Source organism: Phoxinus phoxinus (assembly GCF_949152265.1).
Source record: "Phoxinus phoxinus genome assembly, chromosome: 5".
In the NCBI taxonomy this organism is placed as follows: Eukaryota; Metazoa; Chordata; class Actinopteri; order Cypriniformes; family Leuciscidae; genus Phoxinus; species Phoxinus phoxinus.
The window spans coordinates 21,808,120-21,824,721 of record NC_136880.1 but is presented as its reverse complement, the minus strand read 5'-3'; the positions used below and the strand labels follow the sequence as shown (position 1 = coordinate 21,824,721).

The 16,602-nt window shown below is 39.0% G+C and overlaps 2 protein-coding genes across 3 annotated transcripts; both read left to right on the top strand.

Annotated features, from left to right (window-relative positions):
• Nucleotides 1–1,686: 1,686 nt before the first annotated feature.
• Nucleotides 1,687–6,487, top strand: LOC306997985 (putative flap endonuclease 1 homolog). The gene is made up of 11 exons (XM_079611663.1): nucleotides 1,687–1,900; nucleotides 2,158–2,233; nucleotides 2,350–2,452; nucleotides 2,558–2,612; nucleotides 3,071–3,132; nucleotides 3,245–3,381; nucleotides 3,555–3,615; nucleotides 3,836–3,967; nucleotides 5,048–5,193; nucleotides 5,263–5,404; nucleotides 5,485–6,487. The coding sequence occupies exons 1-11, from the start codon at nucleotides 1,819–1,821 to the stop codon at nucleotides 5,536–5,538; spliced, it is 1,050 nt and encodes a 349-aa protein (XP_079467789.1). The 5' UTR covers nucleotides 1,687–1,818; the 3' UTR covers nucleotides 5,539–6,487.
• A 410-nt stretch (nucleotides 6,488–6,897) lies between these two features.
• agfg1b (ArfGAP with FG repeats 1b) lies at nucleotides 6,898–16,250 on the top strand. Of its 2 annotated transcripts, XM_079613117.1 has the most exons (12): nucleotides 6,898–7,297; nucleotides 8,860–8,953; nucleotides 9,034–9,149; nucleotides 10,786–10,930; nucleotides 11,025–11,181; nucleotides 11,748–11,864; nucleotides 13,436–13,577; nucleotides 13,680–13,756; nucleotides 13,835–13,930; nucleotides 14,043–14,195; nucleotides 14,456–14,544; nucleotides 15,415–16,250. In XM_079613117.1, the coding sequence occupies exons 1-12, from the start codon at nucleotides 7,131–7,133 to the stop codon at nucleotides 15,472–15,474; spliced, it is 1,413 nt and encodes a 470-aa protein (XP_079469243.1). In that variant the 5' UTR covers nucleotides 6,898–7,130; the 3' UTR covers nucleotides 15,475–16,250. The 2 variants fall into 2 exon arrangements, with proteins under 2 accessions (XP_079469243.1, XP_079469244.1); XM_079613118.1 differs by lacking the exon at nucleotides 11,748–11,864 and having other exon boundaries at nucleotides 6,978–7,297.
• The last annotated feature ends 352 nt before the right edge of the window (nucleotides 16,251–16,602 follow it).

The following is a 16,602-nucleotide window of genomic DNA, read 5'->3' as shown; positions in this document are numbered from 1 at the left end:
ATTCTGGTTGTGAAACCTCTAATTCCCAAAGAAATTGGATAATATTTCACAGATGAGAATGGGTTTGGTTTAAGGTTTTATATGTATTAACTCAATATCTACAGGTTTTTACTATGGTGTAAATGCCATGTTAGCTGCTGACGCCTCCGTCTTGTAATGTATTAGTTTAGCAAAATCATCTGATTCAGTCTATTGCAGATAAAGATATTCATATGTGTCTATTAAAGTCCCCCTGTCAATAATTGTATCCCTTAAAACTAATTTTTGATCACCAAAATTACATATTTTTAAAAAATCTTCAGGCTTTAAAATAGGATTAAGGTAACTCTACACCCTTGGCTCATTTAGTAAGTTATATGAAAATGCTAATTAGCCCCGCCTCCACTCACGCACACCAGCTCAGAGAGGCCCTGTCCCAAATGGCACACTCCGGACTTGTGGACTTCCTCAGAGTCCACACTTTTGCTGACGTCATGTAGTGCAGACCTAAAGGGCCCTTGGCGCGAGTCCACGAGGGCGCATTGAGAGGTATTTTTGGGACAGACTCGATCGTCACGCCGGAAATAGGAAGACGGTCCGGTTGTTGTTTAAATATTATATTTCTACATTTATATATGACTCAGTAAAGCCCTGACATTCGGTTATATTTATTTAATGAATCATAATGCGATCGTAGCCTATTATTCAGCAAGCTATTTATGTTTATAAAATATAAATATATATTTATATTTATGTTTGAGATATCAACCACTGGTTGATGACCATAATGTTTGTATAAACTGTAGGTAATAACTGGTAAAATGTACACATAGGTCATAAAAAACATAATGATATTTACACTTGAATATTTTCTTCTCATCCATGTTAACGTGAGCGAAAGCTCCTCCCATTCGTTGTCTGATTGGCCTTTCGCAAATTCGCAAGGATTCCTGGGTAGTTAAAGTGCGTGAAGCCTGCATCTATGCGGGCTTCGCGGAAGACCGCTTCAAGGGTACAAAGGAGGCGCTGCTGAGCACACTTCAGAGCGTTAAAGTGATGAATGGGACGGCCTACGGACTCGTAGACTCAGCGAGCACGCGCAATTTAAGTCCACGAGACCGAAAGTCCACATCAAGTGCGCCATTTGGGACAGGGCCAGAGTCGTTGACCATCACACGTTGAAGTGATTGGTTAGTGGTAGTTTGTGACGTCAGAAACACCAACGAATTCACTGCAGTTTTAAGGAGAAAATATTACTCAGCAATGGTGTTGACATGAATTTGCACATGGTTTGTCTTAAACCATATTAAAAAAACACCACAACATTAAAAACTTGCTCTTGAATGTTCAAGGACTGGCTTTGACCGTTCCAATATGCTAGATGGAACATGTTACTATAGCGGCCCATAGAAATATGGAATAAAAAAGATTGTCAAAAACAAAGCAAATGTCATATCTGTATATGGTTTGAGCGTATAACCACACACAGGTATTGATTTGTGCCCTTGATTGTTTTTGTTTTTTTGTTTTTTTGAGAGTCAGGTTTGATCGCACATTTTTAAGCAGTACACACGTGTGGTTTTGATTTACGCACGTGTTTTTTCCAGTCTTTTTTATTCCATATAGAAACAGCCGCTAATGAGGTTTCTATGTACATACCCTATGGTCGCGAAACGAGTTGGTGACGTCAAGTAGCGGTGGCCTATCAGTGCTATGTTACCATGGCAACCACGTGAGCACTGCGACAATGCGGAAATGAAACTGTGTGATGAAGGACAATAACCATAATAACATCTGTCCTACCAACACGATTAGAGTAGAATTTTTTTATTATTTCAAATGGGGATTACAAAGTTAGCCCATTTAATTCATTTTGACGCTCCAGCGTCTATGCTTAACAAAGAGATCGGTGATTATTCGGGTAAGATCAATGCATTACAGTTAAAATGTAACAGAAACGCTTATTGGGGAAGCCGTAGTAAAAAAAAAATACAATAATGTATTGTCATGTATAAAGCAGAGAAAACAGTAAGAAAAGCAATTTACGGGCTAAAACGTATCTCGAATGTACACTTCAGAGTTCGATTGTTATTACAATAAAGTTAGTTGTCATCTAACAGTTACTCAAAAAATCCTAAAATCTGTAACAACTGGTAACGTTATGTTTCTGTGATCCAGGGAAGATTATCGCACTAGATACATCTATTGTGGTGAATCAGTTTCGCACAGCTCTCCCCAGCCATCTGAAGCTAAGGTTTGAATAAAAATGAATTGATAAAAAACGAATTCTCTGTTCTCTTTTGTAAATCTTGTTATATTCTATCGTGTGTGTGTGTTTTATCTTACAAATATGAACATCTGATTTTGCAGCCCTCTCACAGGCTTGTTTTATCGCACTCTTACTTTCCTGGAGCATGACATCAAGCCTGTCTTTGTACTTGATGGCAGACCGCCCAGTCAAAAGAGAGCCGTGGTGAGAAGATGTGTTCTAATAAAATAATTTAATAATTACATACGTAGAATAATTATATAGTTCAGTTATGTGTTTAATAATATGCCATATATTTAATTCCTCTAGCTGGAGAAAAGAGCTAAAATCATTGGCTATAACAGCTTGCAGAGCCCCAACACAGGTGTGTGGAGATTTTGGGGTCTTTTTTGAAAGAATGGTCACCAAGGCTGCGTTTATTTGATCCAAAATACAATCAAATTGTTTTAAAAATTTTATTCCTGTGATGTCAAAGCTGAATTTTCAGCATCATTACTCCAGTCTTCAGTGTCACATGATCCTTCAGAAATCATTCTAATATGATGATTTGGTTCCTTAAGAAACATTTCTTATTATTATTATCAATGTTGAAAACAGTTGTGCTGCTTAATGTTTTTGCGGACAGTAATACATTTTTTCAGGATTTTCTGATGAACAGGAAGGTCAAAATAACAGTCTTTATTTGAAATAGAAAACATACTTCTTAATATATCTTAAAGTCTTATAACTATATTGTATAGTTTCATGTTGTTTCTACTCATCACTATTTCAAACTTTCTGGTGACTATGATATTTATGCGCATTGTTTTGCACTTTTTTTAGGGTCCAACTTTAAACAAGACTGCCTACGTCTCCTAAACCTCATTGGTGTGCCGTGTATCCAGGTATTTTATTTTTTATAAAGTTAATTTAGTTAGCGTTATACAAATAAATACTCTTTCATATGAATTTGGGGGTTTCGTGTTTGACTTATTTTGACATCACTTTGAATGTCAGGCTCCAGGTGAAGCAGAGGCACTGTGTGCCCACCTGGTAAAAAGTGGCACAGTTAATGCTGTAGCCTCAGAGGACATGGACACACTGGCATTTGGAGGGACTGTTCTTCTCCGACAGCTCAATGCAAAGAAAGACAGGTGGGATTAAAGTCAAATGAATTCCCTACTCTGATTATAGATTTTGCAGGAGAACATTCAGTGTTACATTGTGCTCTAAGGCATTTCAACACTTCTGTAGAAAGACATTTTAATTTTGCATTAAAATACAGCAATAGCTATCTTGGTTTTGTTCTTTGTCATTTCTCTCACAGTGAGGTGACGGAGTATTCCTTACCAAAGCTATTGGAAGCTCTACAGCTGACATATGAACAGGTAAAACATTCAGAATTTCTGATCATTATTTTGATTTGCCTTTCTTTGTATGGAATATTTTTGATAGTTTCTGAAAAAGTTACGTTCAGTTTTATAAAGTTACGTTCAGTTTTTTTGAAACAAATATAATTCCATATTCTTTGTGGTAAGGCATTTGTAGAAAAGATCCAAAAGAACAGGTTTGTTTCAGGTTGGTTATCTTTCTGTGTCTCTTTCCTAGTTTGTTGACCTGTGTATCCTGCTGGGCTGTGACTACTGTGATAAGATTGGTGGTCTTGGGCCGAGTCGGGCATTGAAGCTTATTAAACAACATCATACAATAGAGGGTGTGATGGAACATGTCAACAGAAAGGTACTTGTTTGGAAAACCAAATAAATCAAGCCCTGCTAAAGTCGACATGAAATGTAAATTGGGATCGTCTTTTCTTCCCTATTATCATAGGCGGAGGGTTAACCAACTAGATGCGCTTCCTCCTCAAAAACACATTTAAATAGAAAGTCATGAAATAGTTTCAAATTATGTCCTAAAATACTCACTCTCATGTCGTTCCAAACCCGTAAGACCTTCGTTCATCTTCAGAACACGAATGAAGATATTTTTGATGAAATCCGAGAGCTTTCTGACCCCCTATAGACTGCAATGTTATTACCACTTTCAAGGCCCAGAAAGGTAGTAAAGACATCGGTAAAATAGTCCATGTGACTACAGAGGCTCAACCTTAATGTTATGAAGCGACAGAAAACAAGCATACTGTAATGTGTTATTTGACATATCAACACGCAAAGAGCATCTCTAAAAAGCTGTCACTCATCTCATCTCAACCTTAAATTGAGGTCCTGTGGAGCCCCAAAGCCCTATGGCAGCACTAAGAGCAATCAGAAGCAGCAGCAGTCAGTGGTTTGAGTGAGACAATTCCACTCTAGTCTCAAGAAGTCCGTGGTCAGGGGAAGGCTAAGCCCTGGCCAGCCTTACACGCGCTCCTCTTATGCCTATTATAATGTATATCTGAGTGAAATGGCTTCTTGAACAAGAAGAAGTGTAGGAGAGGGATTTTGTCCATCTGGAAATTATTGGATCATTGTCGTCAGTATTATTGTGCTCATGTAAGGGCAAAGGGGTTGGGAAGTAAATGTTTTCGAGTAAAGATTTTTTTTTTTAAACTGCATGGATAAATAATCTATAATATACATTGCACCTTTCCTTAAAAAATAAGAATTGTCCATTTTGATTTCATGGTGACTTTAAAGCTGATCCCACTAGAAGGCAGCGTTCTGATAGTTTTGTCATGAATTATTCACCCTCATTTGCTTTCTACAATATGATTTTCATTTATCTGTGGAACACAAAAACAGATGTAAAGCAGAATGTTCAGGCTGCTGTTTTTCGTACAACCAAAAATAAAGGCGACTGTGTGACTGTCAATTCTTACAGACACACCCTATCCCTCCAAACTGGCAGTACAAGGACGCCCGGAAGCTGTTTTTTGAAACGCCACAAATTGACGACCCTGTTCTGGCCTGGACTGAGCCTGATGAAGAGGGTCTGGTGCAGTTCCTGTGCAAAGAGAAGCGTTTGAAGTATGTCTCTATGTTCTGATGGTTAATAGTATCTGAGATTTGGGTATGTGACCCTATTCACTCTTTTAGGGAGGAAAGGGTGCGGGGACGCATGAAGAAGTTTCGCGAGTCTCTCTCTAAGAGAAGGAAGCAGAGGGAGGTGGATGAGAAAATGGGCCTAACTAGACAGTCACGACTTGAAGAATTTTTCCCTGCAACACGAAAGAGAAAGGTTAGATATCAATTTAGAAGTTTTGTAAATCGATTGATTGCTTGAACATTGTAACAAAAAGTCTTGACTTCTTTATCTAGGCTGAGTCTGCAGCTGTGGGAGGATCCAGTGGGAGAAAACTATCAAAAATGTAATAAGACGGACCATTTTCAATCTTGGATCTTAAAGCATTGATCAAACCATCATGTGGACAGAAGAGTTAAAAGTATAATGGCATCGATCTGTTTTATATATTTTAGTATTTTATTATGTTCAAATGGCAAAATAATGTAAAACAAGAGCCAAAAAAGTGTATAATTTTAAATAATGCTTGTAATTTTTATATTTGGGAGCCTGTATTAAATTACAGTAAACCTCATTTTATTTCTAAATGTATACTGTGCTTTATGATATTATTATAGTATTATATGATACTAGTGTAGCTTGTGTTTAATGTGGTTAATATCTTATTGCTTATAGATACACGTGTGTGTGTGTGTGCGTGCGAGCGTACGTGCGTGCGTGTGTGTGTCCTGGTAAACCCATTATATTACAAAAATGGCACAAATGTTTGGGTCCCCATGAGGAAAACAGCTTAAAAATCATAATTAAGTGATGTTTTTTTTTTAGTTTTTTTTTTTTAAAGTTTTCTGCGAAGGGTAGGTTTATGGGTAGAGATAGTTTGTACAGTATAAAAATCATTATGTCTATGGAAAGGAAAGTCCCCATAAAGTGTGTGTGTGTGTGTGTGTGTGTGTGTGTGTGTGTGTGTGTGTGTGTGTGTGTGTGTGTGTGTGTGTGTGTGTGTGTGTGTGTGAGAGAGAGAGAGAGAGAGTTTGTGTTTTTTGTATTTGTATGATCCATCTAAAAACTACAAAGTACCAAGCTAATATCATGTTTTTTACATACATGGTAACTTGGTAATGTGATGTTTTTTTTAGCTTTGCAATACCATGGTAATCTTTAAAGTAGCTTGGGATACCATATTCTGTACATACCATGATCTAAGAATATGGAAATCATTCAGTGCCATAAAACATAAGAAAGCACCATGATATCATATACCATACCATAGTGACACAATAACATGGCTTTTCTGTTCCTATGATGTTTCATTGTGTGTTATTTAACCCTCTGGTGGTCTTTTCCATTTTTAACACTTTTTTTTTCCTTCATCGGAATGGTAGCCTACTTGGTATATGAACGCACAAAAAAAAACTGTGGACATGATTACAAAAGGCTAAATGGTCTTAAATACTGTTTAAAATACTAAATAGTTATGTGACTTAAAAATATAAGTATTTCTAAAATGAAAGCACAAATATTGACACAAAGTAGCCTATAGAACACACTTTTCTTTAAAACTGCTTATTATCTTCGGTCTCTTGACTTTTGCACAGAGGAACACATGTCTGATCCCTAAGCGAGTGCCATGAAACATGAATTTAGACATCAGGTTGCCAGGCTCTCGACTCGTTCACAAATAAATATTCATACACGCATACTTATGTTTTTGACCATGTTCCATACAGTAGAGGCGTTTCTCTCCAGTGCAGTAGATGGCAGCATCGACATGTATGGCCTGTAGCGCTCCACATCAGTCCAGTGAGGAACAGGACGTTTATGGCTATTCCTGGCTGTCCTATGTGGAACGATTTTCCAGCGCTGCCGGGTGTGTTTATGCACTAGATTTACCCATAACCTCCAGCTTCACCTGGCCTAGACTCGACAGCTTTATTATTTCGTGATGGCGGCGAGTGCCAAGCGAAAACAGGAGGAGAAACACTTGAAGATGCTTCGGGAGATGACCAGCCTGCCTCCTAATAGGAAATGCTTTGATTGCGATCAGCGCGGCCCGACCTACGCCAACATGACAGTGGGCTCGTTTGTGTGCACCACCTGTTCCGGAATACTGTAAGTTTATAACGAGGCCCCTCATATTCACACAGATGGTGAACGAACTTGTTGTTTTTTCCTCAAGAGTCTGTATGGGCAGACGCCTAACCACCCCTCCCATCTGAGAGATCATCTGCAGAATGTGTCCCAGCTGTCTCTAACATCATCATAACATCAGCTTTCATAAAAATAGCGAGATTCAGAGCCAGAACAGCCGAACTTCACGATCCGTTTCAAATAAAACGGTGTGACGTTTGTGCCATATGACTAAAATTGTATGTGTTCATAAAGTACTGTGTCAATGTGTGACACACCCAAGTTTAAACATTACAGCTGCTTATGCATAAAATATGTTCATAACTAGATAAACTGAAAAAAAGGAGTGCTATCTATTCAACTTGCAGACAATGCCACTAGTGAAAATGATGTTGTGGTGCTGAGATTTGGGCCCCAGGTAGTGCACATGGGGTCTCAGTTCATTGGCTGGTAAGATGATGTCTCCATGACATTTTGGTGCAGAGTAATGTCAGGGGCCAACAGTGACCACCAGAGGGCTTTGGGTCTCCACACTGGAACCTAGATTTACAGTACTAAGTCTGATATCAGTGTCTTTATGACAGTCTGGTGCCAGGAATCGATATGACAGGTGCACCACAAGTGCCTCGGGGGCCCCCAAAGGGCTGTGGGACTCCATATGGGGCCTCAATTTAAGGTTCTAAGTCAAAAGTGCCGCTCCTGATGTTTGTGTCCTTATGACGTTATGGTGCCAAAATACGACTAAATATGACAGGGGCTCTACAAGGGCCTCAGGGGGGCCTCAGATAGCTGTGGGACTCCATATGGGGCCTCAATTTAAGGTTCTAAGTCAAAAGTACCGCCCCTGATGTTTGTGTCCTTATGACATTATGGTGCCTAAATATGACAGGTGCTTCACAAGGGCCTGCGGGGTCCCCCTGAGGTCTGTGGGAGTCCACAGGACCTCAATTTATGATCCTAAGTCAAAAGTGCCACCCCTGATGTCAATGTCATTATGACATTCTGATGCATGGGCAAGAATCGATATGACTGAATATGACAGGAGCTTCACAAGAGCCTCGGGGGGCCCCCAGAGGGCTGTGGTAATCCACATGGGGTCTCAATTTAAGGTTCTACTCCTAAGTCAAAAGCGCCACCCCTGATGTCAGTGTCCTTATGACATTATGGTGCCGAAATATAACTGAATATGACAGGGGCCCCAAACAGAGCCGCAGGGGTCTGAACAGTGCTAGTACAATTATTTTACATTTTAATATTCATAAACAAAATTATAATTAATATTTTTTTTTTAATCTGCCAGCAAAAATTTAAATATGATCATTTAGAAAAGTCATAGAACATTTTTCTTCAAATTCCATAAATTGAGGTATCATATACGTGCTTATAGTGAAAATACTTTTTATCCAGAAGAATAACAAATATAAGCACCACTAACAAATTCAATGTATGACTTGCAGAATTAGGGTTTGCTAATTTTTCAGAGTTTAGTCTTGTCTCTCTACAGTGACTAATCTGTGATGTTTGTCATTTGATTTGTATCCCAGACGAGGCATCAACCCTCCACACAGAGTGAAGTCCATTTCTATGACAACTTTCACCCAACAGGAAATCGAGTTCTTACAAAAACACAGCAATGAGGTACGATGCGCTTTAACACATCACAGTCTATGCACATACCGAGGCTCCTCTAAGTATTCTCTCTTTTTGTGTGTGCTCAGGTCTGCAAACACATCTGGCTGGGGTTGTATGATGACAAGAGCTCCGTGATCCCAGATTTCCGTGAACCTCAGAAAGTCAAAGAGTTTCTTCAGGAGAAATATGAGAAGAAAAGATGGTAAGGAGTCTCTGATCAGATCCATCGTCCTTTTGTGACGTGTGTTTCTGTGTAGCATGCTGTTTTTTGCTTTGTACGCATGTCTTATGTGCCAAATGCTTTTGAGATTGTGCATTTCAGGTGGCATTATTCCTGTTGTAGTGCAATAAAGCTGTTCATTTTCATACAGAGGCTCTTCAATAAATTCTGATGGAAATCTCATCTGTGGAATCAGGAAATGACACTAAAATACAAACTGTCCTGTCTCAGTAAAGGCAAAAATAAATCTATATCCGCATTGAACCTTCACACTATCTGCCAGCCCACAGACCAAATATGCCTTAGAAACAAAAAATGACTCCTAACGCAGTTATTGATTTACTGTTTATGAATTTACATATTGTAAATAAAATAATTCTAACCCATAGCGTGTACACTACCATTCCAAAGTTTGGGGTCAGTACTTTCTTTGTTTGGTGGTTTGAAAGAAATTAATACTTTTAAGGATGGATTAAATTGATTAAAAGTGACAGTAAAGACTTTATAATGTTACAAAAGATTTCTATTTCAAATAAATGCTTCTTCTTTCTATTCATTATTCATCCAAAGAATCCTGAAGAAAATATATATGATGGTTTCCACAAAATTATAAAAAACTGTTGAACTGTTTTCAGAATTGATAATAATAATAAGACCAAATCAGCATCTTAGAATGATCTTAGAAGGATCATGTGACACTGAAGACTGGAGTAATGATGCTGAAAATTCAGCTTTGCCATCACAGGAATAAACTACATTTTAAAATATATTCAAATAGAAAACAGTTATTTTAATTTGTAATAATATTTCACAATATACTTTTTTAATTGCATCAATTAAATGCAGCCTTGGTGAGCATGATCAAATCTTCCCAACAGTTCCTCCAATCCCCCCAGTCTGAGAACCTCTGCTTTAAATTTGGCTTGAAGCGGAAGTTGCGATCAGTCTTTTCTTCCCTTTTGTGAAGTATATCCAAGTGAAACGGCTTCTTGAACAAGAAGAAATGTAGAACCTGATTTTGTCCATCAAGAATTGATTGAATGGTTGTTGGTTTGCTATTGCTGTGATGTCATGTGAGTGACAAGTTGTCCCGCCCACGCGCCAGTAAACGCATCATCAGAGAAGAGATGATGCTGCAAGAGGCAGGGTTATTTTGTTATTTTGATTATAGATTATGAGGGCACACCAATTTAAAAAACAAATCATGATCTGCACGGAGAAATCATTTCTAATAAATACTTCAATATTCCATAAAATAAATAAATAATTGTCAGCATTTTCAGGCCATGAATTCCCTTAGGTGTTTCTAATGGGTTTTTAAAATGGTGGATTTCAGTTTAAGAGTAGTCCTCAAATAAGTGCAACATAAGAGACTTCTTTCAAAAACATTAAAATATCTTACCGACCTCAAAGTTATGATGGGTAATGTATGACTGTGTAAAGTATGTTGTAGAACAAAGCCCTGTCATGTTAATCATGCACAGACTTGTTCTACTCATAAATCAAAACCTCTATTCTAAAAACTCATTATAAAATCCCCAGGGAGCCCATGGCAAATTAGCCTTCCGGGTTGGCCTACAAATTGACAGCTTTATTATTGTGCCACCGTCATTTGCAGGTATGTTCCCCCAGAACAAGCCAGGGTGATCGCTTCTGTGCAGGCCTCAATATCTGGTTCCTCTGCTAGCAGTACCAGTAGCACCCCAGAGGTTCTTCCCCAGCCCCTCAAAACCCTGCATCTTACCAAGACTCCGTCTAACCAGGTAACTAACTACACACAACCACCTACACACTTCTCCGTGGAATCAGGTTATGCCCTGCATTTCTCTTCATGCCTTCCCCACGTTTCTGTCTCAGTCCCCAGTGACCAGTCGTGTTCAGGCCCAGTCTGCAGGCCAGGAGAAGAAGTTTGACCTCCTCTCTGACTTGGGTGGAGATATTTTTGCTGCCCCTCAAACTCAAACTGCCAGCTCCTCAAACTTTGCTAATTTTGCACATTTTAACAGGCCCTCAGGTAACCATTAAGATTTTTACTAGATTGACAGCCCTAATTTATGTTTAAGAAAAGAGTCATTTAGATGCCGGTCGAAAGTTCCTTTAATTGTTTTGTCACTACTAATCATCTTGTAGCTTTTTGTCATTTATTTAAAGGGATAGTACACCCAAAAATGAAAATTCTGTGAAAATTTGTTTTCTCACTTTCAATTTGTTTCAAACCTGTCTGACTTTCTTTCTTCTGTGGAACACAAAAGATACATAGAATTTATACATTTTTCCTACAATGAAAGTTTGTGGGATCCAATGTTGTTTTGGACCCCACTGACTTTCATTATATGAATAGAAACAGATCAAATAATACATGAGGTCAGAAAATGAGGACAGAATTAAAAATTTTGGATGAACAATCCCTTTAAATGTCATTTCAACTACCCTACTCTACAACCATTTGTGAATGAAGTCAGTCAGCTCAGTGTTTTTCTTTTGCTTGCCTACATTTATGTCAGAACCATGATTTCAGACTGTCACTTTAATTTTCCTCATGAGTCCTGTTCATTTTGTTCACCCTGTGCCATTCTGTAGCACAAAATAATTCCACCACAGAGTTTGCCAATTTTGATTCCTTTGGAAACGCCAGTGTACCGTCACATTTTGGCACATCACCCCCCTCAAAGCCTTCCCTTCAACAACCCCACACAGGTACCACACCCTGCCCCCATCTATTGTGTATTAGATTCACGTGTGTTTCTATTTCCTGTCATGGTTGTTACAGAATGTTATTGGCTAAATATCACCTATGTTGCTGCTGGCTTACTTTAACAGAACTGTACCAGTCGTTTAAGGAAGATAATGGGTAAAAGAAATTACACTTATTTTTTCATCCGCATCTTTTAATGTATTTAAACATACTACAAATATTGAAAAGAAAACCCCTAGTTAACAATAACAACATTGTATTCTAGGTGCAAGGAAAATATGTATTACTTGAAGTTTTTGGAGTCATTTTAATTTTTCGAATGGAAAACGGATGGAACCAACATGAATACAAAGAGTACATATCTAAGACATGCACGTCTAAACTGGATTTTTAAAATATATCTCCTTTGTTGTTGATCCTTATGCATTGTTAATGCGTGAGAATATGCGTGAACATATTACCCCTGTTCTACAGTCTTTGCATTGGCTACCTGTGTGCTGTAGAATTAATTTTGAAGCGCTCTTATTAGTTTTTAGGTCTCTATATGGTTTAGCACCCTCATTCCTCTCTTAACTGTTGATGGATCATCATCACCCAGTGCAAGCACTTAGGTCTGACAATCAGAGGCTTTTAGGCCCTCTTTACACCTGGTGTAATGAGCGTTTTGATCGATCGGACCACAAGTGGACGACGCTAAATACAGGTATAAACAGGGTCTAAAATGTTTTGAGCTTGTCCACTTTCAACCACTTGCAGAGGTAGTCAAACATCAAACATATTTGACCGGATTGCTTTCGTAGTGTAAACGCTCATGTGGTCGAATACATTCAGCCACAAAAAACGCCTACTGGCCTTAACGTGTAAACATTATGGGAAGCTCTTCAGCCACACGGGATTTAAACTTGGTCTGATGGAGACTTTAGTTTAAAGTCAAAAAACGTACCAATCTCAATGTTCTCTCACCATTCCTGATTTCTAACACACACTCACAGCGTTCTGCGTTGGCTCTTGGCTGTCAGAGTTCGTATGTAAATTGCGCAAGCTTATTTTATCCATTAGATCGAAAGATCTGAAAAAACACATACATTTACCCGCCCATAGACCCTCCCCTCGAAGAAATCAGGACAGAAGTGGTTGAAAGTGGATAAAAGAGACGGATTAAAACACCAGGTGTAAACGGGAATGTGTCTCCCTCTACTTGTGATCCGATCGACCAAAACACATCTTAATACCAGGTGTAAACCTTAGTTATCTTAGTTACATAGTTCTTCCAAAAACTGCAGTCCCTTCAAAACTTTGGAACAGCCTCCCAATTCAAATCAGAATTGCCCCTACATGACCCATGTTTATATGAGGCTTACATTCTGTGATTTGATACCTTACTCTTTTATGCCCTTTTTTCCACTTGTGACTTTGTGCCTGCCTGAATGCATTTCATAGTTATGTTTGTTACTTGTGTCCTCTTGTACAGCACATTGGTCAACTTGCAGTTGGCTTTATAAATCAATTGAATTGAATTAATACAATAAGTCTGACTGAGTATAGATTTAAGCTCTACCTTTATGCGATTCAGGAGGAGGCATGTCCATTCCTCCACTACCCAATGTGGCCCCTCCCCCGTCTCTGAGCAGTTTATCGAGAGGGGACCGTTACGCGGCCCTAGCTGAGCTTGACAGTGTCCTCAGTACCACCGTTACCAGTGGGAGCGCACAAGGGTGAGAGATCGCTGCATTACTTACCGTATATTCTCGGCACAGTCCACCTTGCTTTTAGGCTGATCATGTACATGTTTTTTGTGTGTTAATGCACTACCAAAGTGTGTATGGAGGTGTCCCAGGAGCTGCTGCACCTCCAGCTCAGCCAGGAATACCCAACATGCAACAGGGTTTTGCAGGTGGAACTTTTAAGATTCGTTTAAGTAAGTTTTTACATGCAAGCCTTTTAAACTGACTCGAGACTTTTGATCGTACAGCTGCTCCCTCCACAAACCCATTCGTGGCTGCTGGAATGGTTCAGGAGCCCATGTCTACAAATCCATTCCAAACCAATGGGAGAGCAGCCGCCTCAGGTAAAACCCTCGCTTTGGTCGAGATCAGCATGCTCGTTATGTGTGTGTCCATTCAAGGAATGAGCAGATGAAACATGCTACTCCTCCTCTGGTCTCCTTTTATTTACTTTAGCCTCATTTGGCACTGGCTCCATGAGCATGCCAGCTGGCTTTGGGAACGCAACCAGTTTCTGCCTGCCAACCAGTTTTAGTGGGACCTTCCAGCAGCAATTCCCTGGCCAAGGTCCCTTTCCCCCACCTGCAGCCTACCACCAACAGCCCAATGGTATGTGAGACTATATTTGTGTTTTCGTGAGTGCGAGGTGGCCCAAACCCCCAGTGGCTTATGCCTTTCTTTTATGCATACTCATGAGAAAGGCTGTGTTTGTATTGTATTAAGCATCAACTCTTTTTGCTTTTCCTGCTTTGATGTGAGTTTTGGTGTTGCATGTGTTGGAGTAGCAGGTTCAGTGCTTTAGCATTGAGGTCAGTCTTTAATGTAACACACCAGCTGCATGGCCTTTCTTCTTTTATGGTCCTCCTCAGGGGGGTTTCCAGCCTACGGACAGGCCAAACCTATGGGCAACTATGGGCAGCAGGTCACAGGACCTGGGATCTCCAGCAACCCATTCATGGTAAGCAAGCCAGTTGCTATGAAGTAAATACTAAGTATGAAGGATATTCTTTTTATTGTTTTAAAGCAGTGGTTTTCAATCTGACTTGAAGGCCCACTCTGGTATTTCTGCTTTAATTATGACAAAGCTGCTTGATTTCCAACTGTTTTATTAACGTCCCTATGAAATCAAAATGTACGTTTTAATTTTTTAATTTTACCCATTGTTTACTTAGAGTGATTTACATCTAGTTTATTTTGTGCAATTGATTCAGAATCAAGTGTTTTCTGCCTTAATTGGGTTTGTTTAGGCATGTATTAAGGCATATTTAGGCATGTCACCGATCCCACTCCCCCTCAGAAAAAAATGAAAGGTTATTAAACTAAATATTTTGTTATAAAATTAAATGTTAGATGCTGTACTGCCATTTATTGATGTGGATCATCATGATTGTCTCTGAGTTTTATGTGAACAGCATTAATTACACTGATGCTGGAAGGTTTTATTTAGAGAGCGATCTACATTTTTAATCCCCTACCTTACATAGATGAACAAAAAAGAAGCAACTTGGTTCTCACTCAGAATTTTTAGTTGACACCATTCAGATGACACTTTACAAAAAAGACATTTAGCACCAAACTACTGAATGCACATTTAATGGCTTAATGGCAGTCTGGCTATTACATCTATTGTACTTAATATTAGGCTGCATTAAAAATGATTCATCTGTTCTCATCCACAATTACCATGATAATTTGAAGTAGAATTAACTTGATATAATGTGCTCCTAAATCTGCAATATGTTGTTGCTGCATGGCAGAAATTATGAATCATCCCTTTAGAACAATGTTTCTTCATCCACTTTCACGCTTACGTCTGTTTTCTCTTCAGGGTGGAGGCCCGGCGGGACCGTACCCAACAGGAGGTTCCTCCACAAACCCCTTTCTCTAAAGCGCTTTTTCCACCACATTTCAGCTGCATCATGCACACATTCCGCATCACCAATGCTCTAAAACATTGTCTTCAAGAATCTGAAAGTATTCAGGTTTTGTATTTACTGCACTGAGTCTTTGACATTTCTAGAGAAAGAGCTGTGGATACGCAGGTGATGGTCTTCCCCACCCACCGGTGTGTTCTGGACAAAAATCCACGATTGTCCCACCTCATTTATGCCTTCAGCTCAATAAGTAATGTTTTATGCCTAGAAAGTAAGCTCCTTGTGCATATCAGCATTTGTAATCCTTTTAAAAACATGTTATTCACACAGAGAAACTGATGGAAACAGCAGAACACAATGGTGTCTAGGGATGCTGTGATTAGCTGTACAAACAACTTCAGTTTGTCCTTAGCACCTGCTCTAGCAAAAATGTTTCGTTCAGTCGTGGCGAAAACACAATGTGAGGAATAGACGCCGCTAATCGCCTCAAGGAGGTAAGAAAACATGGTTTGGATTCAAACCTGACACCTATTGTAAAGGCAGAGGAGCTCAGCACAAGATAAAGCAGGTGTCTACAGCACAAACGGGCCGAGTAGATGTAAGTGGTAGAGTACGCCTTTCTATGATCTCCCCTCGGGGAGCACCATGGGAAATTGGCAGGTCTGACCTGCGGTGTTCTCCGTCGATGGATTTTTGACCACATCAAAAGTTACCATTAAGGAATACAAGTTAATGTGTACATATATAAATATATGTATAAAATATTAAATGATTTTTAACTACTGTGTTACATGCGCCTGTTTGTGCTTCTTTTTTTACACTTCATTAAGCAAAGCTAGAGTTTTTAGTTGTCAATTATTGATTGTGATCACGTATGAATAGTTTAAGGAAATTAGTCCATTTGTTTTTTGTAGTCAAGTGTTTAGAATATTATCTACCACCGTAGTACTCATACTGTTTTAGACACTCTTTAAAATAAAGGTTATTTAGTGGTATTGATGGTTCCATAAAGAACTGTTAACATCCATGAAATCTTTCACAAAAGGTTCTTTATAGTGGGAAACATTTTCTTTAGATTATTAAAACTTCCTTCACCCTGAGAAAATTGGTTCTTTTAAGATCTGTACACTGAAAGGTTCTTT

What these genes read in the sequence shown, in the direction of transcription:
- LOC306997985 (XM_079611663.1), top strand. Translation starts at nt 1,819, where the DNA reads ATGGGGATTACAAAGTTAGCCCATTTAATTCATTTTGACGCTCCAGCG. An exon ending in CTCAATGCAAAGAAAGACAG is followed by an intron (nt 3,382 to 3,554) that starts GTGGGATTAAAG and finishes TTTCTCTCACAG; the next exon opens with TGAGGTGACGGAGTATTCCT. An exon ending in TACAGCTGACATATGAACAG is followed by an intron (nt 3,616 to 3,835) that starts GTAAAACATTCA and finishes TCTCTTTCCTAG; the next exon opens with TTTGTTGACCTGTGTATCCT.
- agfg1b (XM_079613117.1), top strand. Translation starts at nt 7,131, where the DNA reads ATGGCGGCGAGTGCCAAGCGAAAACAGGAGGAGAAACACTTGAAGATG. An exon ending in CATGCAACAGGGTTTTGCAG is followed by an intron (nt 13,757 to 13,834) that starts GTGGAACTTTTA and finishes TTGATCGTACAG; the next exon opens with CTGCTCCCTCCACAAACCCA. An exon ending in TGGGAGAGCAGCCGCCTCAG is followed by an intron (nt 13,931 to 14,042) that starts GTAAAACCCTCG and finishes TATTTACTTTAG; the next exon opens with CCTCATTTGGCACTGGCTCC.